This window comes from Drosophila rhopaloa, unplaced genomic scaffold, assembly GCF_018152115.1.
Source record: "Drosophila rhopaloa isolate 14029-0021.01 unplaced genomic scaffold, ASM1815211v1 contig_201, whole genome shotgun sequence".
NCBI lineage: Eukaryota > Metazoa > Arthropoda > Insecta > Diptera > Drosophilidae > Drosophila > Drosophila rhopaloa.
The window spans coordinates 218,046-241,107 of NW_025335086.1; the positions used below are offsets into that span (position 1 = coordinate 218,046).

At 42.3% G+C, this 23,062-nt stretch overlaps 3 protein-coding genes across 3 annotated transcripts; 1 reads left to right on the forward strand and 2 right to left on the reverse strand.

Annotated features, from left to right (window-relative positions):
* Nucleotides 1-316: 316 nt before the first annotated feature.
* LOC123037864 lies at nucleotides 317-1,737 on the reverse strand. Its single transcript, XM_044460519.1, has 3 exons — nucleotides 1,012-1,737; nucleotides 874-951; nucleotides 317-808 (listed from the first exon to the last, which is right to left on the reverse strand). Exons 1-3 carry the CDS (start codon nucleotides 1,165-1,167, stop codon nucleotides 317-319), a joined length of 726 nt encoding a protein of 241 aa, XP_044316454.1. The 5' UTR covers nucleotides 1,168-1,737.
* Nucleotides 1,738-3,645: 1,908 nt separating this feature from the next.
* LOC108048809 lies at nucleotides 3,646-5,887 on the forward strand. Its single transcript, XM_017129708.1, has one exon. It carries the CDS (start codon nucleotides 3,843-3,845, stop codon nucleotides 5,574-5,576), a length of 1,734 nt encoding a protein of 577 aa, XP_016985197.1. The 5' UTR covers nucleotides 3,646-3,842; the 3' UTR covers nucleotides 5,577-5,887.
* Nucleotides 5,888-19,228: 13,341 nt separating this feature from the next.
* On the reverse strand, nucleotides 19,229-22,554 carry LOC123037865 (the record flags this gene model as incomplete). Its single annotated transcript, XM_044460520.1, has 2 exons — nucleotides 19,229-22,322; nucleotides 22,407-22,554. Coding segments are annotated over 2 exons (3,242 nt in total), but the record flags the coding sequence as incomplete, so codon positions are not given.
* Between the last annotated feature and the right edge of the window lie 508 nt (nucleotides 22,555-23,062).

Consider the following 23,062-nt stretch of genomic DNA (forward strand, 5'->3'; position numbering starts at 1 on the left):
TAAACTTTTGTTAAAATTTATTATCTGAAACTAGCCTTTAATTACAAATTTTTTAAAGAAAATTTAACTACAAATCAACCAAAAAATTCTGAAAGAGTAGTATAATTAATTAATGGATTACCAACATATTTAATAGTATCCGAATCTTTTTTTTAACCTTTACGGCTTTAAATATATTAGCTTAATATTAATGTTTAAGTAAACAAGCAAATAGTTAGCATTGGATAAATTAAAATGTACTTCATATTACTCATAGTTTTCATTTCCAAAAAGTATGTACATTTTATTGTAACATTTTATACATTTACGAAGTGGCTCAAGCGTAAAGGCCTCGACCATTAACTCGGCCGTCAAAGAGGCCCACTTCTGGCCGGTGGTCTCCAGGACTCCGTTGTTTGCCTCCCTCAAGTTGAACGGCGTCGAGCAAATGGCAAACCGGCGGCTCACAACGTCCCGTAGCACGCGGATCTCGCCGCGCACGCGCCTCTTGGCACTGCCAGGAAAGTGGCTCGTTCCGCTCCAGGCCAGCTCCAGCTTCTGCTGAGCGTTGTGCTCCCCGAAAAACCATCCGCGTGTGGATATTTGGCAGGAGTTGCAGCACATGCTTCATGTCCGCGGCGACTATTTTGGCCAGGTGGTTTAGGTCTGCCATCACCGGATAGCCACTGTGGACATGAAGCAAGGCGTTGTTGGGGCATTCGTCCACTATTATTGCTATCAAATGCTTTTCAAGCTCCTCTAATGCGATGGCCTCCCGCACCTGCTCAAACGCCGCCATGATTTGCGTGGCCGTAAATGTACTTTTCTTCTATATAGGTAAATAAATATATTTAAGTACATATGCATGATTTTTAGATATTTGGGGCTACTTACCACTTCGGTGTAAACAACCTGTTTCACGGACCCGTCATCTGAAGTTCCTATCATTATTAGCGTGTGTCCCGGCGTCGGCTGGGTGCGTAAATTCTTTAATTAAATTGTTAAAAAAAATAGACAAGACTTGGAACCCACCCCAGTCAGGTGAATGACGTCTACCATCAGGTAGAAACACCTGCCGTGATCCTTTAAACGCTTTACGCCGTCCAAGTTTCTAAGGATCCCGCTTGGCCGGAGCGGATCATCCACCTGTGGGAGGTGCTTTTCCACCTGGGCGCGCAGGTGCGGCATGGCAAAGAATTTTAGACTGAAAAGTATATAAAATCGCAAGTATTGTCACTTAAAAAGTTTGAACAACGGCGCTAAAACTGTATGACCACCTTGGAGAAAACGGAGAATGTCCCGTAACGCCATGCGAAAGTGGCCAGAAAGCGCCTATATTTGCGTTAAACCCAAAGGTGGTCACACTGCCTGGACCTGAAATCTGTGTGTCGCGAAATTCTCCGTTCCGCCGCATTTTCCGCGAGAAAAAAGTGACGTCGACGGGAGCCGAGGGTGGGGGTCGCCGCGATCAGTTTTCCGTGGAAAGTGATCGAATACACCAGTTTTCCCGTCGCGTGTGTTACCCATGTGCAAAATACAGTGCTGCCAGACCGTCAAACTGAACTTTACCGGTTTTTCCCCAATTTCTCAGTTTTCCGAACTCGGCCCCCAACGTGAGACCCCCCAAAAGTTGCGCCTCGCTCCCCCACACCCTCCACGACCCTGGGAGACCCTCAGAAAAGCGTAGGAAACGCTCCCAACCCTCCCGACCCGAAATCAGACCCTCAAGACGACCCTCCCAATCCCGGCGTTGCCAGCCTCCCCATCCGGGCGTTGCCATTTCACTGTAAGTTACAGTCCTAACAGATGTTAATAAGCAGCCTGTAACAATAATTCTGTTATGCGTAATTTAACGCAAATGTCAGTTTTATGGTTCATTGCCTACTTTCAGGCAGCAGCTGCACGTTGTCGAGAGTTGAGCCTAAAAGTAGGCAACTGTGTAAACGAAAGCCTGAATTCAAAATTAAATAAGATTAAATTTGGAAAACAAGCAAATAATTCAGCAACTGATTTACGAGCCAACTGGGACTGCTGAACTGCAGTGTGCTGTGTACTCGAATTCCCTGTGTTCCGTTTACACATGTGAAAACAAATGGGCAGTCATTAAGTGCTTGAAATATGCATGCTTTAATTGTCAGCCAGCTGATGCGTAGTGGCTCAAAGCTGCATTAAACTTCAATCAACGCGAGTTCCACGGATACTCCGATATAATCTAATGACTTGCATAAAGTCAACAATCGGAAGCGAAACAAATTAAAATGCCACCAAAAAGCGACAAAATATGGTAAAAACCCCCACACACACACGACACTCGACACTCGATCTCCTCAAAATGGCTCATTAGACATTAGACAGACAATGTCTGGTCACCGATTTCGTTAACGTCATCGTCGAAGTCATCGAATTCGCGATTGATCAGCTCCATCAAAATCAAATCTGCTCGTAGAACGCTCTCCTCTTCAAACAAAGCAGCGCCCAAACACCTGAACTCAGGTGTCGCCTTTGTTGCGTCTATTGTCTATTGTCCACTTGACACCCGGTAGTTGGAAACATCACAAATCGGGGCGTATAAGGCGGATACAGATTTTGCCACAGAGGGGGTAAAAAAAACTGTTTGAAAGCCATATAAGTTTGCGGTCTATATAAGTCGTATTTGAATGCATATATTTTCTGAGAAATGGAAATAATTAAAATGGCTATAAAAAGTCCATGAACCTAAAGTAAAATAAGGAATATAAAGGTTTTTGGGATTGTGGGGAAAAGGGTAGTATTCGGGATTTTGTGTGAAACCACATTCTTTGTACCATACTTCTTAATCCCCCATTTTCCATTATTTTTAACCGTGTGGGGAAAAGGGGAGTGCAAATTATTAGTATGTTTTACTATACATGGCTTATGGCTTACAATAAACATTTAATTAAATTTTATTTGCACCTGTATTATTAGAAGGGTGTTTCTAAAATGAATTATTTAAAATGCAGGCTAGAATTAAACAATCATTCACTTTGAAAAGGTATTGTAACAACAAAACCCTATATAGTGAACTGCAATCAATAAACACAATCTGAAATAAACACCATGTCATTGAATGTTGTAAATCTTATTTAATTTTATACTCAATAGATTTCCATATATTTATATGGTTGATATTTACTGGGTATCTAGTTATCGAATCTTGAAAGATGGTTAAGTTCTATTGATTGTGGTGATGTGAGCATGCCGGTGTAAACGCTAAATTGTTAAATGAGCTGTTGATGCCCGCTTGCGATGGCTAATTAGAGCGATTTCCGATGCATAAATTACGAAAGTAACGTTTTCCCCTGCTCTGTATCTAAAAAAAAGGGCTAATTTACATAATACCTGTGCATGTATGTGCGGCTGTTACACCCACGCAATCAGCTGGTGATGAACACATGCATAAGTATGGCCATAATACATAATACAAGCGGCTCAAAGCGTGTGGAACGCGATGATGAAGTTAATACGCTAAATTGGTCAAAACAAACGAAACGAACAAAGTCGAATGGCGAAGCACTCGGTAAGAGAGACGGCAACAGTTTAGCCGAAAGAGATGGCAAGCGAGAGGGTAGAGGTAGAGGTATAGCCACAGAAATTCTAGTGATCCGCGTAATAACTGAAGTTGGCCGCTCAGTTGCTCAGCGGCAGTTGAAAGCGTCGGTTCGTGGATCAGCGATCGTGGATCGTGAGTTTTGGCCCGCCGTTCGCCAAGGTTAATTAGCCAAGATCCGAGATTCGAGATTTGAGATTAAAGATTTTAGATCCGAGATTCGAGATTTTAGATCCAAGATCCGAGATTCGAAATCACCCAGCGAGAGAGAGCGAAGATCACCGGCAACCTAGTGATGTCGTTTTTTCGCAACATACGCTCCTCCCTGTCCTCGTCGTCACGGGCCAAGAGTTCCCGCTCCTCGTCCCGCGACACCACGCCGGTCCGCTCCGGATCCCGACCGGCCAGCGTGATCAGTGGTGTGGGCTCCGTGGTGAATGCCACCGGGCGCCGGGACTCCACCACCAGCTCAACATTGCAGCGCGGCGACACCTTCATTCTGCCCAATTCCGAAGAGGAGGCGGGTCCGCCATCGAACACCTCCACGCTGGAGAAGAAATCGAAAAAGTCCAAGGTCTTTGGCAAGTTCAGCACCTTCACCAAGCGCAAGAAGACCCCATCGCCGGAGGAGGTGGCCAGCTATGAGCATCATCCGAGTGACACGGCCACCAATACCTACTACAAGTGGCGCAGCGATGGAGCGGATCGTCTGCAGGACTACGATGCCCAGGCGGATCCCTTCAACTTCCTATACGAACAGCACTCCAATTTGAGGAATCTGCAGTCGGGCGATTCCAGTGGGATCCATCGACAGGCCAGCATCGGTTCCAATTCCAGTGGCAGCTTCGATTCATCCACCTATCGCAAGAGCAAAACGCCCACGCATTTGCGAGAGCAGCTGGAGCAGCTGAAGACCCACTCGAACGACGATCTGCTGGAGGATCAGCAGCGGGAGGAGGATGAGCGGGAAAAGTACAAGACGGTGACGATAAATAGCTTCAGGAAATCCTTTAGAGATCGCCTGCTGCAGCAGCAGAAGGAGACGCCCCACAATCCCGCCTGGTTTGTGGAAGTTCCCGCCGAAGCCTCCTCCGCGAAACCCCTGCAACGTCGCGAATCCAAGGAGAATCGTCCCGATTTCCTGGTCTTCGACAATGACAACTATCGTCCCCAGTCGCGTTCTCCGCTGCGGGATCGCCCCTCCCGCTCCGTCACCCGCTCGCCAGTGAAACGGAACGAAACCTTCCGGGTGACCCAGCCTTCGGTGCGCCACATGTCACCCTCGCCGGCGCCCACACCTGCTCCTTCTATACGGATCGAGATCAAGAACTCCATATCACCGCACTCCCCTGGAAGACTTGTGCCGGTGGGCGTGGCCAAGCCCATGCCCACCACGGAGTACTATGCCCAAAGACTGCTGGCCAACAGAAGTAGCTTAAGGAGTCCTAGTCCGAGTCAAAGTCAGAGTTCGAGGTGGTATCGCCAGCAGAGTTCACCCACTAGGTTAAGTGTGGGTCACCAGCAGCAGAACCCGCATCTTAACCTGCAGCAGAACACTCACTTTAAGCAGCAGCAGAACCATCACTATAAGCAGCAGCAGAGTCCTCACCTTAATCTCCACCAGAACTCTCATCTCCACCAGCAGCAGAGCTCCTATCTCCAACAGCAGCAGCAGAACCCTAATCTTCACCAGCAGCAGCAGAAGGGAGGTCGCACCCTGGTGCACATAGGATCGGATCAGGGCAAGGTTGTAGCTCCACCAACCAGAGGAAGGGCGCCCACAAGGGTCCAGCTTTATGGCAGTAAGCCCCAGAGTAGACCCCAGCCGACGACGTACTTTGGCGGGCACTATAATGCACCAGTTAAACCCATTCCCCGGGCATCCTCCACAGGAGGTCCCACTGTATATTTGGGGCGTCGCGAGGTTCCCATGACACGTGGCACCACCAACAACAACAGCACCTCCGCCCACATTGCCGCCCCCGTGCCACGTCGCAACCGATCGCCGATCAAAATGCCCTGGCGGTAGGCGTTAACCGAATATATATATATTTGTATACATCATAACGCCAATGGAGAATGGAGAATCAAGAATGAGTGGAGTGGCTTTCATATATAGCAGTTATTTCCAAAGTGACAAAGTCGATGATATTGCGTCATTATCAGAGCTGGAAGCGCAGCTCGGTAAACGTTGTTTTTGCCCATCGATAATGGGCAAATAAATGATTTATGTATCCATGAGTCGCCCATATAATTCGTATCGTGTGTTGTGAATTTTTTCTACGTAAAATTATTGTTAAGTAAATAAAAAATAAACGACAACAGATAATGCAAAATGTGCGACCCCTTGGGGAATTTTATACATTTTAATGGCTTCGGCGAACCCGAAAAAGCACTCGGGACTTCTAGTATAGAGTGTTAATTGTCAGTTTTCGAGTTGCCCCCAAAAAGAGTGCTCTGAACTCGCTGCATATGTGTGCTCTAAAAAATGTAGTTAGTTTAACGGGCATATGAGCATATAGCTTTGAGTCTGTATGACTAACTGTGCATGAAAATGAGCGAGCGTTACGTGACGAGCATTAAATATGGTCACTCAATTGGTCTGATGGGTGCGGAGGGTGCGGAATAAGTCTAGTTAGAAAGCAGCTGATGAGCTCTTGGCCATATTTGGCTTGGGAAAAATGTATTTGTACTTGCAAATTATGGAATAAATTAGACAATTTGCCCCAAGCCAAAACGCAAGGCAATGGTGATGTCAACCGCCGTTCTATGCGCTTCTCAAGAGGTTTACTTCGAAGATGAAACCGGTCAAAACGATTCTACCTATATTTACTTAGAAAATTCACTTTTACAACTATTGGCTCTTGCAGGGTATGCTCTGAAATAAGTTGTTCTCCTGCTAGTAAATTCCTTAAAGCAAAGGCGAAGTAAACGGCCTTTCTATGCGCTTCTCAAAACTATTACTTAGGCATTAAGATTTCAAAAAGATTACTACCTTTTTAAATAAGTTCTTTAGAAAAAATTAAAACCTTTTTACTTCATTAAAAATGTCTTTTAGCAGCACATTCAGATTTGCTGTTCAATAAAAAAACTACTGCTTCTAAATATAGATTGTTTTGATGACATGACAAATTTCCTGCGCTTGCCATTAAATAAATATCGTCTGTTCTATTAGCTTTGCTTTTGTCAAACTTGACTTAAGTGCGCTTAAGTATATTGCAGAGTGCCAAATACAAAAAAAAAATATTTAAATCTCCTCTAATTAATGTCACCTTTTAAAGCATTTTTTGGGGATTTTTACTTGATGCTGATTCTATGAAATGGCTAACACATTAAGTCCGATTTCGCTTCCCGCATCCGTCTTCTGGCTGTCCGCTAATTAGTGGATCATTGCCCCAGTCCAACTTCAGCTTAACTCTCCGCACATTTCACTTTCTAATCTGGCAGCAACGAGGCCAACAAAAGACTCGTCTCAGGCCAAAAACGCCATGGGAGGCACAAGATTTTGAGACTTCTTTGGTCAGTGCAAGTACAACTTTAGTTTTTGCTTAACTCTACGCATGATCTTGAACTACATTAGTCGCAGTTGGCGACGCACTTTGTCTGGCCAGATTTTCTATTGCGTTAATGTTAACTAGAGTGTGAAAATCACTAAGTTTGCAATGTAAGCTAATACGGAGATTAACCTTGCCTATATGGCTGAGATCTTGGCGCTATTTTGCGTGGGTCTACAAAACAGGTTGAGATCGTAGTTTGAATCATCATCATTGGCAGTAAACAGCAGCGGGCTAATTCGAGATCGTTGGGTCGGAGGTTCCTACACCGCCTTTTCCAGTAACTTCACTTGTTCCGTCTGTGAATTTGTTAATTTTGGTTGTATTTTCGGTACTTTACTTAAGTGTGTCGGTTTTTTTCGGGTCTCTCTTTTTTTTTGGGTTGAGTTTTGCAATAAACAAACACTTACTGTTCTGTTGCTTGCGCTTTATAAGATACAGTATTTTTTTATACTACGCATAGATTCATTTCCAAGTAACCCAAGACCGGTTTTTTCTGTTGTTGCCGCCAACTGAGACGACGACCTACGGATTTTAATACCCTATAGCGTTTTTTATTCAGGGTTGGATTGGATTGATTTGCCATAAAAAAGGTGATAACTGGGAAAGACCTGTAAGAAAATAAAAAACTGGAAGTTAAGAGAATTGTCTTAATGGTTTTATTTAATAAAGTATTTCTATATATTTTGAATATTTAAAAAACAATAAACTGAAATATTTTTATGTCAGCATAGTAAAACCATTTTTAGCAAAAAGCGTTAATTTAAAAAGAAAACATGTAAACACTGCGTATGATTGATGCTTTTGAATAAAATAAGTCCACACTACGTATGAGTGATTATTTTTGAAAGAATCTTAAGTTAATCAAACACCAATATATGTATTGTATATTTAGCCTTGTTTAATAAAAAAACTACTAAAAAAAGTTTACTTGAATAAAAATAGGTAAATAAAAATCTTTGCTTGGAGCTCAAGTGATAATATTTTGTATTTAAACATGTAATAGTCCAAGGTATCCCATAGTCGAGTTGTAAACCAAGTTACTCTAATTTGAGTGCAGACAAACAGTCAACAGCCGGTGGCATAGCGTCATTGTTCGAAAATGTAGTGACTGAACGAACTTTGATTCAGATATGTAGATTTTTTTCGATATTTTGCTATAAATTTCGCTAAGCTGTGCCAGAATTTTAGCACCGAGTGGGAGTCCCCGTCGCTGAGTGGGCTCAGCAGAACTGGACTGGCCACCATTAGAGCAAGATTTGTCTGCGCTAAATCTTACAAGACCCCGAGCCAAAGAAGGCAATTGCAGCATAATTTTCCTCATATCGCAAAACAAACTCATCTCATGTATATTTATACCAAAGATTATGATAATTAAAACGAAATTGGTTCACAGTCGGCAAGATGGTACATGACATCATGGATTCGGATGAGAAATTGGAGGAGGAATACAAATTGGTTGATAATCCAAGCATAACATTAAATCCGATGGGGTGAAATGTGTTTAATATCACATTACAGACATAACGTGTTCCGAAACTTTCGCCATCATGGATTTATTGACATACCCATTCGTTTAATTGGAGACACATTAATCTTTGAACAAAAGTACAACAAAAGGAACCATCAAAGTCAAAGCGGAAGACAAAGCGGCGACCCGCCTAAGTGGAAATCAAACATTTGCCCAACAGCGGGCCAAGTTGCAACTTAATGCCAATAATATCCGCGCGTCAGGCGCAAATGTTTGCCCTGTCTGTCCTGCCATCATGTCCTCGTACTCGTACTCGAACTCGTCCTTATCCCCCTGTCATTGTCTCTCCGGCATTTATTCCGCCGCTTTGAACTGGGTCAGCATCGATTTTTGGCCAGCGACGTGTCACAATTATCGCTGCCACGGATGGATTCGACGGCACCCAAATGGCTGTCCTGCTCAAAAAAAATCCCTAAAAAAATTTTATCATTTTTCGCTACTCGAATATTAGATACCTAATCTAGTCTGGTGTGTGTTGCATAAATTGAGTTGCCCACTTTAGGGAGATTTGGCTTTAAAGCGGGTGGGATTTTGAAAAAATGTGTACTCGGGTCACGATCGCATAAATTTTATTGCCAGATAACTTTTCTCTTCACTTTCTAAGTTAAGGCATTAAATATTGCCTAAAAGATGAGCCTACAAAAACAAAAATATTTATTTTAAAAGATATTCTTTACTAAAAAGCTAAATTATTATTGCTAGAAAAACTGTTTGTGAATTTTTATTTTAGTTGCCCTTTATAGCTTACTTCTCCCGGTTGCATAAACAATATACCTTTTAAATATGAGAGTAATAAAAAGCAAGCCGAGTGCACTGAGGGCATCGCAGGACATCCGGAATATTAATGTCCGGGGTCAGAGCTATGAAAAGTCAAGTCTCGTGTTTATTGGCAAGCGTTAAGGATTACGTATAGCCGGCGGGAAAAGAAGCAAAACAATTTTTACTGCAGTCCTCGAAAAACGGCACAAAGACAAAGGCAAGTTGCCCAAAAATGGAAGCGTGCCAAGTGCAATTTCTGTGTTTTGCTTCCTCTGTTTTATTTGTTGGCTTGCCTCAGCGTGTATTTTTGGAACAAGTGCAACATTCACGGCGGTAACTGCAACATCCAATCCACGGCAGCAACTGCAACTGCCACAAACACATATTCATTACACCCTACCCCCCTCCTCACAGTTTGAGCTTGACTTTTGGCATGTGGCATCGGTTGTTGGGCCTCCGTTTTCTTTGGATCCTCGGCAGTTGGCCAACTGCGATTCCCATGCATTTGCATCCGTAGTCCGGCCATTTCAGATATGGCCAGAAGTACATGGAATTGTTTGGCGCAATGGCGCGTAAATGAGCAGGGAACAAATTAAGTTGTACAATCGTAAATCGGTTTTTGTCTGGGCGCCTTGTTTTTCATTTGCAATTTTAACATGGTTTTTAAAGGTATTAAAAAAAGGGTAGTTTTTGCCAGTTGGCAGTGCTTGCAGATGTTGGCAACGGGATAATGGACCTGTAAAGTAAAAAGGCATAATTATCTTAATGCATTTAAATTAGTTTTTCTGTTTGGAGATGAATGGAATACTTCTTGTAATTGTAAATCTGTGTAGTTGTTGAACTGGTAGCAAAGTTTTGAAAAATAGGTTTACTATTGTTTTGTGTTTGAATTCTGATTCTATAAATCACGTTTATCTGTATCCTTGGCTTCCAATTTTCCATAATTATTATAGTCTAGTATTCTTCTTAAGTAATTAATGCCTTATTAAATTAATCACTTTAATCTGTTTTTTTTTCCCATTGTTTGCATAATAATAAATGCAATTTAAATTAAGAACTGTGGTAAAGCTTTAAGTAAGGATAATTTATTGATGGACGATTTTTTGTTGATAAAAATTTGTGATATTTAATTATATTAATTAACTTTTTATTATCTACTTTTCAGGGTGCCATTATAAGAGAGATTGAAGATGGAGTACGTTGCGAGCAATGCAAATCAGATTGTCCAGGTTTCGCAGCTCACGATTGGAGGTAAGCCATTAACTAAACTATACAAAAAATATAATAAAGTAAGTAAGAATATTAATTTGTTATTGAACTTCGTTATTAGTTTAAAGGTATTCCAATATTTGATGCCTTCACTGTAAAGCTTTCTCAAAAAGCTTTCCCACTTGATAGGTGTAGTACCAGAGCACAGCCGCTAGATGGAGCGGGGCAACCTATTCAAAAACTGAAAAGGCTATAATTAAATAAACAAATTAAATAAACAAAGGCCAGTAAAAAAATAATTACCCACACGCTAAATAAGTATTAACAAAATCAGCGATCTGTTTTAATAAAATACCACAACAAATTTTGTTGTGATGATTTAAATTGAACATTATTAGATCATTTTGCTGTGTGGGTTCAGAATTAGTGTATCTCGATAAATAAATTATGAGTCAGCGGTGCCAAAAACAGATTAACCTCTTCTTAATCAGCAGGGAATCATGAAAAAGCCAACAACAAACTTTTGGTGGTTCATAGATAGAAAATATAGAAAAGAAACGAGAACCACAAGTCAGTGGAAAATGCAATTTGGCAGAGCTTCTATATCCTCTAAATGCAATGTATATAGCATCGATGACATCGGTGCAATGTGCACTGGATAATGACTGGCCGCAACGTTAATTTATTGGCCGCCTCGTGGCCGCGAACCAAATAAATATTTGCCCCTCCGATTATTTTCACTATTTATCTTTGTTATTTGCAAACGCCAAATAATACCACATTTGAAATTAGTTTAATTTAACTAGCTTAAATTATGCAATTATGTGCTGCATTTTATAATTCTCCATACAGAGATATATGCAAATAGGGAAACATTTCGCCAATCGCCCAAACACTTAGCATTTTCGACTGCTTCTGCGTTCGACCGCAAAAACCATTTCAAATTACGCCATTAATTTGTGAACTGAACCGAGTGTCCGACTGTCTGTCTGACTTTCTGTCCGTCGTCTCCTTTTGTCTAACTGCGGTTGTGTTTTCTATTTGTGTTTTCATTTTGATGCTGGCCGCACGCCAATTCCATTTGATGATTTACGGGGCGTATACGTGATACTCTTCCGAACGGGGAAGGCATCAAAATAATTGCTACAAAAATAAAGTCATCTTAATTGAAATAATATACAATATTAAATTTAATTTTTATGGGGTATTTCTTTTTTGTACATCTCTTAAATCCCATTAAAGTATTCAAATAGTTGTGAAAAATCAATAAAAATTGGAAAGAGCATTTCTCATTCATCATGTTTACCTTATTTAGGTTTTCTACAATAACTTTAATTTCGCCTGATTGGATTTGTTTGCTCTCGGCATTTAAAAAGTATTACTTGTTAAAAGCGACTAAAATATCTGTTTTGGCTTTGGGATTTGCGCTTTTATGTGAAATTTTGTTAGGCAGTAAATTAAAATGTTCAATTTCTTTAACCAAGCGACTTGCTTAGAAATACTTAATACACAGGAACTATAAAAAAGATATTTGGAAATTTTCTGTTTTTAAATAAAACGTATGTAATTTTTAATAGTTTTCGTGTTATTATATTTATTTGATGAAAGAATAGATCAAACGGCAATTTATTGGGTAAAAATTTGCACTGAAAGAAATGTAGATGTTGGTTTTTTCACTTACTGTTACTCAGGCACATATTTGAATGGTGATAAGAATGAAATCGTATTATATTTCAAAGCAAATAGCACAAAGTGTATATATTTATGATATTATTAAATACATATATGTGTAGTTTACAATATTGTAATTGTTTAAGCAGTAGGCCATCTAAACAATGCATTTATTTTAAGTGGCAAGTAAGCCATAATTCAGAGTCTCGGATTAAGGTGTTAATGAACCAAGTAAGTAATCATTTTCATGCTTTAGCTGGTGCATTAAACCCCCTTATTCCCCCTTTAAAAAAACCTTCGCATCGTTGCATTGCGATTTCACTACGCTGCAGCGTTAATTAGTTGGCCATTAAAGACCTTGACTCGATTTTCTATATACATTTACCCAAGGGTTCACCGCACATTTTATTGACCGCCCTGGAGATCGAGATTTAATTGATTGCGATATAAGATTGGGGATTGACGATTGCGCTGTGGTTGCAACATCAATTTGCTGGGTTCAGCTCAAGTTCAAGTTTTCGAGCGACGCGTGTGCAGTTTTTTTATGACTCTTATTTTTTGTAGGGCTTATGCTTGGGCAATAAAGTCCGACATTGACTGACTGACGCAATGACCGACTGACGGCATGACCAACTGACTATCTGGCTTGAGCTCGTGTTTGTATTTACTTGTATTATGCATTGACGATCTCTCTAACAGCGGCGTCTGCTCGTTTCGAATTTGCCGATTTATTTTGTTTATACATACATATTTGTATTTCTGTTTTACTTTTTCGTGCTTTGAGACGCGCTCAAATTGCATTGTTTAACTGCTAAAACAGTTGTTACTCAGTTGTCCACACGATCGGGCTGTGTCAGAGAGCGAATGAATATTCACTTGAATTTAAAAGTATTGTAAAAAGTCGAGCATGCGATGTGTCAGCGCCTTATCGCGTTTAAATATACGCTCTTTCCACGGGGAGTGTTTGCCTAAACGTCAATTGTGCTTATCAAAATCGAAATCTCTTTCGGGCAACGCATTGTACAGTCTGTGAAAAAAATAATAAATATAACGAAGACTATATAAGATTGAAAAAAAAACAACATTTAAAGTTTTGGAACCCAGGGACCATACAAATATATGGCTGTGCCTTAACCAAAAAATTTGTTACCTAAGCAATGCGAATTAAAAGTATAAATTATAAAAATTTAAAATGTACAAATTAGTGATCAGGAAATACAAAGCTTTATATAGTTAACCACAAAAAATCCTCTTAATACTAAGGCTAGTAAATGTTGCATACATTTTAGGCATAAGAACTAACTTATATCTAGCAAATCTATATGGTATAAGATTTATTTAAAAGACAAGCCCTCAATTTAAAATATTACCTTGTTTTTGGAATAAAAGTTTAACAAATATATTTGTTACTTAATTACATGTGCAATGAACATGACCTTAAAGTTGTGAAACCCTCTGTGTAAAGTAAACCGAGTTGAAGTCGCTTTTGACAGCCCGTGTGCCAACGTTCGCCCTCGATTGTTTGTGTTTTTAAGTTGCGTGCTGAAGTGGAAGTTAAGACTGAAGTTAAAGTTGCAACAATATGCTGTTGAAGGTGCGTCCAAGTGACGTCTTCCAAGTGCAGCCCAAAGTGGTGAAGAAGCAGCCCAAGTTTCCCACCCGCGAGCGCCACATGGCCATTCGGCGGAAAAAGTCCACGGCCACGGTCACGACCGCGTCGGAAAACACGGCAAAGTGTCCGGAACAAGGGTGAGCATGGAAAATGGGGAAAAAGGGGAAAAGGGGACTCTGCCGGGTCAGCTATTTATGAAATATCGAGGTGGTAATTATCGGCTAATGGATTGCCCCGCGGCCCGCAAAGTATTTTAATTGGGCATCAATCTTTCGGCACTCGCCTCGGGCTGAAAAGGCCAAGAACAACATGAGCAACTCAAATAAATTCCACTTTGATTTTGCCATTTCTTCTTTTCATTCCTGGCTGCTGGTTTGCATAAGTTCACACTTTGCGGTATCAGGTTTTAATGGTATCCCATTTAACCAACCAAAAAGTGGGTGCTGAGAGAGCCAAATCAAATTATAAAATCGTTTTGAACAATTATAATTGCGCATCTATTGGTATTTTAAAGATTTTTTTAATCACTTTTTGGTTAGCTTTGTTATTGATAGAATATGAAGTGAAATTTTGGACTACTGTCATTATAAAAATATATAATTTTAAAAGTAAATTTAATGAATATAAAGTATATACTTATGCATTATAATAAAACAATTGAGACCAAATATTATTTAAAAAAAAGGTTACGGCCCAACTTTCCACCCGACAAAACTACAAATGGATTATGCAAAATCCACGAGATCTTACCCATAAATAACGAGCAATGCCCCACGTGAGATGCCTTTTCGACCGAAACGCGATTAGAGAAACAATTTTTTTGACAACAAAGCAATTTAAAACATTTGCCGGGCAAAGGCCAGCGTAAAAGTCGAAATAGTGACGAATGATCATTGTACTTGAAGCAACAATAAACATTGAGAAACACACAGAGCAAAGGCAAATTATTTGTGTGTTTACTTAATGTGACGCTAACATTAACGTGAATTTCCACGAATCAAAGCAAACGTCAAAGCCCAAAAAATATGTGTTGAAGAAATAAATAAATAGATTCCATTAAAAAGTAAGACAGCATTTGTAGCACCGAACACGGTGCAAAAAAGGCATCAAAAGTAGAGAAATGGCCTTAATGGCACGGCACCAGAGCCATTTACACCTGCGGACACAGCGGCAAAGCCAAATGTAGCCGGCAGATACATGTATCCACAGCATCTGTATCTCTTTTTCCCCCACAACGCGGCGCAATGTAATGTAATTTCCTTTTGGCTGTTTTTGCGTGTTCGTGTAATTAAAAGCAACAAACGACAGGCTCGTGCATCAAAGGTGGCTCTGATGGGTGGGTTAATAAACAAACAAACAAACAAACAGGCAAACAGCCAAACTGGTTTCTCCCACACCTGTTTACCTGTTTACCCCGAGTGCCAATGATAAATGGACTGAGTTATGCCCAATTGCATCTGCATGTGCACTTAATATTGGCTTTTGAATGCGAAATCCGAATGGACCTCATGCGGGTTGAATGGGGGTGTAAAATTATTCGAAAAGATTGATATGAGAACATGAAAAGGATTTTATGATTAAAAGGGTCTCGATTTCTATCGAATCTATTATTGCACACCAAGAACAGAATTATCTTTGCTTTGTATTAAGTTGATTATCTTTCATTATTTTTATGGAGTTTCTATATAACCCCATGATTTTAAGAATACATTTTTATAAAGTGTTTGCAACAACTATGCCACAATTACAATTAAATACACAAAAAATTGTAATCCAGAAATTATTTGTAATCTAATAAATTCTTTGGGTTGGAAATATACAATTTTTATAATTGATAAAATGTTTTAATTTAAAATATTATTTACAATTTGATGGTAGTTGTCAGCAGAACCTTCTGAGATGTGTAAAAAATGGTATAAACCTTATGCCTTCAACATTTTAAGCGATTCGATATTTATGTACTTCTACACATTATACTTCCAGTTGCTTAAGTTTCAGAACAAAACTCGAATACGGTTAGATAAGATCACGTGCTGCATTCAAAAGATACGAGTATTTAGCCATAATCGATCTGCTGCCAAAACAAGATACATTATCCAGGTACATAACGAACATTTGCTGTGCACTGCCAAGTTGTTCCGGCACTTGGTCGATTCTGACTCCGTGTCCATTAATCAGCCGCCTCGCCAAAGTCACGTTTTGCATTTCGCCAGTGTATCTTTGTATCTGCGAGACAGCTTGTGAGTTGTGTGTGTGCGTGTGTGGATACACTTAATGCGGCTGCTTATCAAGTTGACAGACAGTGCGGCGACACCGCACAAACTACCTGGATGTGTCTGCAGGCTGGACTCTCGTGAGCCTCTAATTAAGTGGTTTCAAACTGGAACTTGAACTTTGCCGGGCAATTGTCATCAATCTTGGCCAGATACAGACACAAGCATACTTGCAGATGCAGATACAGATACAGACGTCAGTGAGCGCACATTAGTCGCCTGATTTTATTATACAATTCAGCAAATTAATCATTAAAATTTACGATTAAGCAAGGCACAAAAATCTTCATAAATTACAGCAGGCACAGGCGACTGCGATGGGTGTGTTGACTCTTTTCGTGCTCGTGCGCCATGAATGAAAACACTTGGCCACACCAATCAGGCAGAACCCAGCCCCTCGCCCGCCTTCTTGGCCACACCGCCCACTCAAAGGCTTTGTATATTTTTAGTGCAAATACACAAATTTGACCAAGTGCTGCTAACAGCAGAAGCGGGCAAAGCGAATCCAATGGCATCATAATATTATTGAAGCAGTTGCGTAGACCTGAATTGCGCTAGAGGGGGGTGTTGTGTGGGAAGACAAATGATTTAATAACAACTTTATTCAATCATTGTGAATTCCTTGGAAAAATAAATACAAATTATTGTGTGAGCTCTTTTTTTGTATTTTTAGTTAAATTTACAAAAGAACAGAATGGCTTCGACTGCTAAGATTCTTGTTTGTTAAGCCACACAAATTATTCAAATTTATGGAACCTTAAAACAGAGCTAAGCAGATCCAATAACATTATAATAATAATAAACAGATTGCTAAACAAAATGTACATACAAAAATAAGAAAAAACATATGGTTATAAAATATTAGGATTCCAAATTCAGTAATTAAAACTTTTTACTTGGTATTTTATTAACAACACTAAAATCATTGACAGCTGGTAAAAAATAGAACTTATATTCAAATTTATTAATAATTTCTTTTACACTTCTTGCAAATACTTTTTACAAAAACTAATCCCCCATGATACTCTATATTTATTTATAAAATATAAGGATTATAAGGATATAAGGTCAGTAACTAAAATTTGTTACAAGGTTTTTTATTAATTACACTAAAATCAGTGAAAGCTGATAAAAAATAGTATTTACTTTCAAATTTATTAAGAATTTCTATTAAATTTCTTGTTATCACTTTTTATAAAAATAATCCCCCACGATACTCTATTTAACTACTACTTTTGATTTTTTATGGCCCATTTGCGCTGTCTTTATGGATTTTGTCCAGCTGACCCCGCTTTCCCCGCCCAACGACAGTTGGCCTTTTAGCTAGTTGCGCTCTTAGCTTATAAATAATTGCAGTTCGGAATTTGTTTCATGTCTGTTCACTGCTACATGTGGCAATCAAAGTCAAAGTGTGGAAAATGTCGCAGACGCTTTTGATAAATGGCCGGGGCAAGTGGTGCGGGGGTCGGTCATCCAATACGACCTTGACCGCCTTCCCAGGGAAGGAAGCCAGAAGTTGCATGTGTTTGGTTTGCATTTCGGGTAATAAGTGCAGAGACCGCTGGCCATTAATTTGCCTGAATTACCTTAGCACCCTCCGGTCGTTTGGGTCTATCTCCCCACTCTCCCCCCTAAAAGCCAACTATCTAAGCGCTTCGCCAGCCAAGCGCACTACCTGTTGACTCATTAACTCAGGTTAGTAAACACACTGGGAAAAACGTTCATTAGATAAATACGAAAATGTACATTAAATTAAAAACTAATGATTAAGACAATGTTGGGGCGGGTCCGTGCCAAGAACACTTCCAAAGTTTCTCCCAAAGAAAGATATAAAAAAAACAGCGGGGTTGTGACGAGCTTCGTTTTCACTTGTGATCCGTTTCACCTTTTATTTCGTAATGGCTTGTAATAAACGTAAGCTTAGTCTAGAGGCCACCGATTCGGTTGCCAGTGATGCCGAACCAGCTATCTTCGAAACCAGCTAACTTCTTGTTCGACATGAACATTCTCCCCCCCCTCGCAATGGGGAGAGTGGCAGGTCACGAAAGGGAGCAAGTGCCTGAAAGGAGCCACCCCAAGGCTGAGTTCTGCGCCATGGGCAGTCCGTTCTGACTCGGGAGGATACCCGGCAGAATTAATTCCGCATACACGTCAGCTCCCAAGACGGCCGACACCAAGGAAGGGTGGAACCATCTGTCATCAGACAGAGTGATGGTTGGAAAGGCATCCCGGACCTTCGGATCCAGGGGCTTGGCCGGAGTTCGGGTCTGCATCTGGTCATCAACCAGCATTATCAGCTGTCGGGTCATCTTTGACGACTTTGAGCGGATTTCGGTGGTGCACACCCGCTCATCGCCCACGCGGGTGACGGAAAGGTTGAGGGCCTTTGTCAAAGAAACGTGAATGCGACTCACGGGGCAGCAAGGATCCACCAAAGCTCGGACGTCAAACCGTTTCTCCTCAGACCCCACCAAAATGGATGCCGTTGGCAAGATGCTCACACTCGTGCGCTGCAGGATAGCGGCGCACGATGGGCCCGTAACAGGGCTTCGGGTCGGGGAGGTCTCCTTTGGTGACGATGAGCGCAACGGCGTCGACGACGCTCTTGTCTGCTGCCGTCGGTCTTGGGGTCGTGACGAGCGTGGCGATGTGGACTCTTGGAAGTGCAAGAGGGTGTGGTGATTTCCACTGCAGACGTGGCACTTGGCATTGCTGCGACAGGATTGACCTGAATGCTCGTGAGCAAGGCAGTTCGCACAGTACTGGTTAATGAGGACTGCGCGGAGCCGCTTCACCGCCGGGAGCCGAAGGAAACGTTGGCATTTCCTCAGCGCGTGCACCCCTCGGCAAACTCGGCACCTGTACCCGTTGGTTGCGCGTGGCCGAGCGTGCTGGATTGTGGTTGGCGCCATCGTGAACAATCTGTGGAAGCAAGTAAACAAAGGTTAGGGGTTATGGATGATGTGAATGATCGTGACATGTATGAGGACTGACGACACAGGATGACATGAGGTTAGGACTAGTAGGATTGGATGTTAGTCGCTAACTCAAGAAAAAAAGGAAAAGGCAGAATCACTCGGAGCTGGAGGCCTCCATCGGAAGGCGGATCATCTTTGCGATTGGTCGTCGGATAATGCCACGTGCGGTAAGAACATCTGCCACTCGGGTCTTGCCATCCGCGCCTGGGCACACCAGTTGGATCCGCCCAAGCCGCCATTCATTTGGTGGTAAATTCTCCTCTTTTAGCACCACCATGTCCCCCGTTTGAATGTCTCGCGTTGGAAATTGCCATTTGGTCCTTTTATGGAGCTCCTTTAGGTACTCTTCTTTCCAACGTAAGCAAAATTGCTGATGCAGGGCCTTTAGCCGCTGCCATCGGTTTAAAATGGAAATCGGGTTTTCTTTAATCTCGGGCTCAGTCACGGAAAGGAGTGGCCCGCCGACTAGGAAGTGTCCGGGGCTAAGAGCTACGAGGTCTGCGGGGTCTTCGGACATTGGAGAAATAGGCCTCGAGTTTAAACAGGCCTCAATTTTGGATAGGAGGGTAGCTAACTCTTCAAAGGTGTACTTCCCGCCAGCTGTTTGCTTGTAGAAGTGTGTCTTAAAGCTTTTGACACCGGCCTCCCATAGCCCTCCCATATGAGGCGCGCCAGGAGGGTTGAAGTGCCAGGTCACATTTTGAAGACTGTACTTGGACAGGATCAAAGACCTCGTAGCTTCAATGAAATCCTTGGATAGGGACGTGGAGGCTCCGACAAATGTTTTCCCGTTGTCAGAGTATATGTGGTGCGGACAGCCACGTCGTGCGGAGAAACGCGAGAAGGCTGCCAGAAACTTCTCAGTGGTCAAGTCTGATGTAGCTTCTAGATGGATGGCTCGGGTACTAAAACACACAAAAACGCAGACATACCCCTTAGTTATCTTACACCCCCGACCGAGATAGTTTTTTATGTCAAATGGTCCCGCAAAGTCAACGCCCGTGTGGGTAAAGGCCCTGGAAAAGGTAGATCTTGCGCAGGGCAAGTCTCCCATCAGCTGAGTTTGCAGCTTTTGTCTGTGGATGGTGCACACTCGACAGGAATGAATGGTGTCTCTTGCAAGATTTCTCAGCTTAGGTATCCAATACTTGGAGCGAATCAGTCGGATCATCAATTGATTACCCCCGTGCAAGGATATGCGATGGGTAAAGAGGGCCAAAAGTTTGGCAAAAGTGCACCTTGCCGGAATGATGATTGGATGTTTCTCATCATAGCTTAGCATCTCAGATGCTCGTAGACGGCCGCTGGCTCTTAAGACACCGTGGCTGTCGATAAAGGGGTTTAGATTGGAGATCGTGCTGGAGACTGGAATATGTTGCTTTTTGCCTAAGGCCTTGCATTCTATTGGATACTCATTGAGTTGGGTGAGCACAATCAGCCTCTCTTGGACATCAGACAACTCTGCGGCAGTGAGTTCTGCCTTTATGTTAACGTTTTGCTTGCGACACATTCTTGCAAACCGGAATACGTAAGCGAGAACGCGTAAAGCCCTCTCGAATGCTGAAAAACGCTCCAGAATGTCATTTTTCGGGGGCGCTGTGGCGACGTTACACCTTATTGGGCGCTGTTCGAGCTCGGTTTCGAGCGGGACCGACGAATTGAGTGGCCACTGCTCCTGGTTGTGACGCAGCCACTCAGGCCCATGCCACCAGAGGTTGCTGTCCTTGAGCTCATGGACTGAGACGCCCCTGCTTGCCAGATCAGCCGGGTTATCTTCCGATTTCACATGAAACCACTGTTCTCTGTTGGTGAGCTGATCAACTTTCGCGACTCTGTTGGCAACGAATGTAGTCCAAGTGCATGCTGGCTTGCTTAGCCATGCCAGCACTATCGTGGAGTCTGTCCAATAATACGTATCATACTGAGTAGGAGGCATTTCGGAGAGAACTGCTGCGGCGAGTTCGGAGAGAAGCACCGCACCGCACAGCTCTAATCGCGGTATGGAAAGGGACTTTACTGGAGCAACTCGGGTTTTGGATAAAAGCAAGTGGGTGAAGCAGCCATCAGTCGTTTCGACGCGAACAAAGATGGCAGCACCATAGGCGCTCTGCGACGCATCGCAAAACCCGTGGTACTGCAGTTTTGCTGCTGGATGAAATCTTACCCATCTTGGGATGCGAACTTCTTTCAAAGTCTGATACCCTTCAAGAAAATTACGCCACCTTGTGACAAGATCAGTCGGAAGAGGCTGGTCCCAGCTTAACTCCCGCAACCAAATTTCTTGCATGAGCATTTTTGCCCGAACAATAAATGGCGATAACCATCCTGCTGGGTCAAATAGTTTGGCTATCTGGGATAAAACCTCTCGTTTGGTGTAGGTTGTTTGGAGAGAAATATCCATCGGCAGGAAGAGGAAACTGTCCGATGTCGCATGCCAACGGATTCCCAGAGTTTTTGCCATACTGGCGTCTTCCAATTCCAGAAAGTCGGCCCTAATCAAGTGTTCCTTTGGAATGCCCTGTAAAAGTTTCTTCTCGTTTGAGGTCCACTTGCGCAGTGGAAAGCCCGCACTCTCTAGGGCACCGCGGAGCTCTTTGATGGCTGAAATAGCGGACTGCTGCGTGTGGGTGCCGGCTAAAACATCATCGACATACATAAAACTAGAAATTATGTCACTTGCCAAAGGATATTGGTCACGTACATCATGAGCCAGTTGTTTAAGCACGCGTATGGCCAAAAAAGGGGCACAGTTAACGCCGAAAGTGACAGTGTTGAGCTCATAATCACAGAGTTTCCCCTCTTTATCGCGGAACAGGATTCTTTGGAAACGTGTATGATCGGAATGGACGAGAATCTGCCGATACATCTTAGTGATGTCAGCATTGAAGACGTATTTAAAGAAACGCCATTTGAGGATCTGGGTGGTTAAATCAGATTGCAGTACCGGACCTGTATGAAGGATATCATTTAGGCTGTACCCGTTTGACGATTTATTGGAGGCGTTAAACACCACGCGAACCTTTGTGGTCGTACTGTCTGGCTTGAAAACCGCGTGGTGCGGCAAGTAAAAATTGCTGGAGTCGTCATTTGGAGAGACTAGGTGCATATGACCTAAATCTAAATATTCCTGAATAACTGAGTTATACTGCTTTCTCAAAAGAGCGTTTTTACTCAGCCGTACTTCATTTCTAAGAAATTGCGCCAGTGCGATGGACCGTGAATGCCCCAGGTTTATTTTGTTAGGTTCTTTAAAGGGCAGAGAAACAACATACCTTCCTTCTTTATCCCTTGTGGTGGTTTGCTGGAAATTATTTTCACACACCGAGCTGGATTCCTTACCCGGCTTCACTGGAACATCCTCCACCTCCCAGAACTTGGTGAGGATACCGTCTAGTTGAGATTCGGTGACAGACAACCGTGCTGAGAAGGAAGATATTCTGTTAGTGGGATTCTCCGCGATTGGGCCGCAAAGAATCCACCCGAATATGGTCTCTTGGCCAAGGAGTGTTCCGCAAACATTTGAGTGGAAGCCGCCTAAAATGATCGACGGAAGGATATCGGCGCCTATGAGCACGTCAATTTGCGAACTCTGGTAGAAACTCGGATCTGCTAATTGGATGGGAGGGAGGTCCCTCAACGACCCTTCGGGTATCGTATAGGATGGAAGATTTCCGGCTAAATGTGGTAGCACATATGCAGACGCTTCGATTTGGATTTGTGGCTTACTGGGGGAGCCTATATGGAATTGGCAGCGCTTACGTGGTTGAGCAGCAACAGTTTGGTTTACTCCCGAAACTTGAGCTTGTATGGATTCGTAGGGGAACTTAATTAGGTTAAATAACCGTTCTGAAATAAAGGTCGCCTCGGATCCGGAGTCAATTAAGGCACGTGCTGAGTACCTAATGCCCAAGTGGCAGATTTCTATGAG

Excerpts from the sequence above, each read along its gene's own strand:
- LOC123037864 (XM_044460519.1), bottom strand. The coding sequence starts at position 1,167 with ATGCCGCACCTGCGCGCCCAGGTGGAAAAGCACCTCCCACAGGTGGAT. Across the intron at positions 952-1,011 it reads ACGTCATTCACCTGACTGGG|CCGACGCCGGGACACACGCT; the intron begins GTGGGTTCCAAG and ends TTACGCACCCAG. Across the intron at positions 809-873 it reads AGGTTGTTTACACCGAAGTG|AAGAAAAGTACATTTACGGC; the intron begins GTAAGTAGCCCC and ends TTACCTATATAG.
- LOC108048809 (XM_017129708.1), top strand. The coding sequence starts at position 3,843 with ATGTCGTTTTTTCGCAACATACGCTCCTCCCTGTCCTCGTCGTCACGG.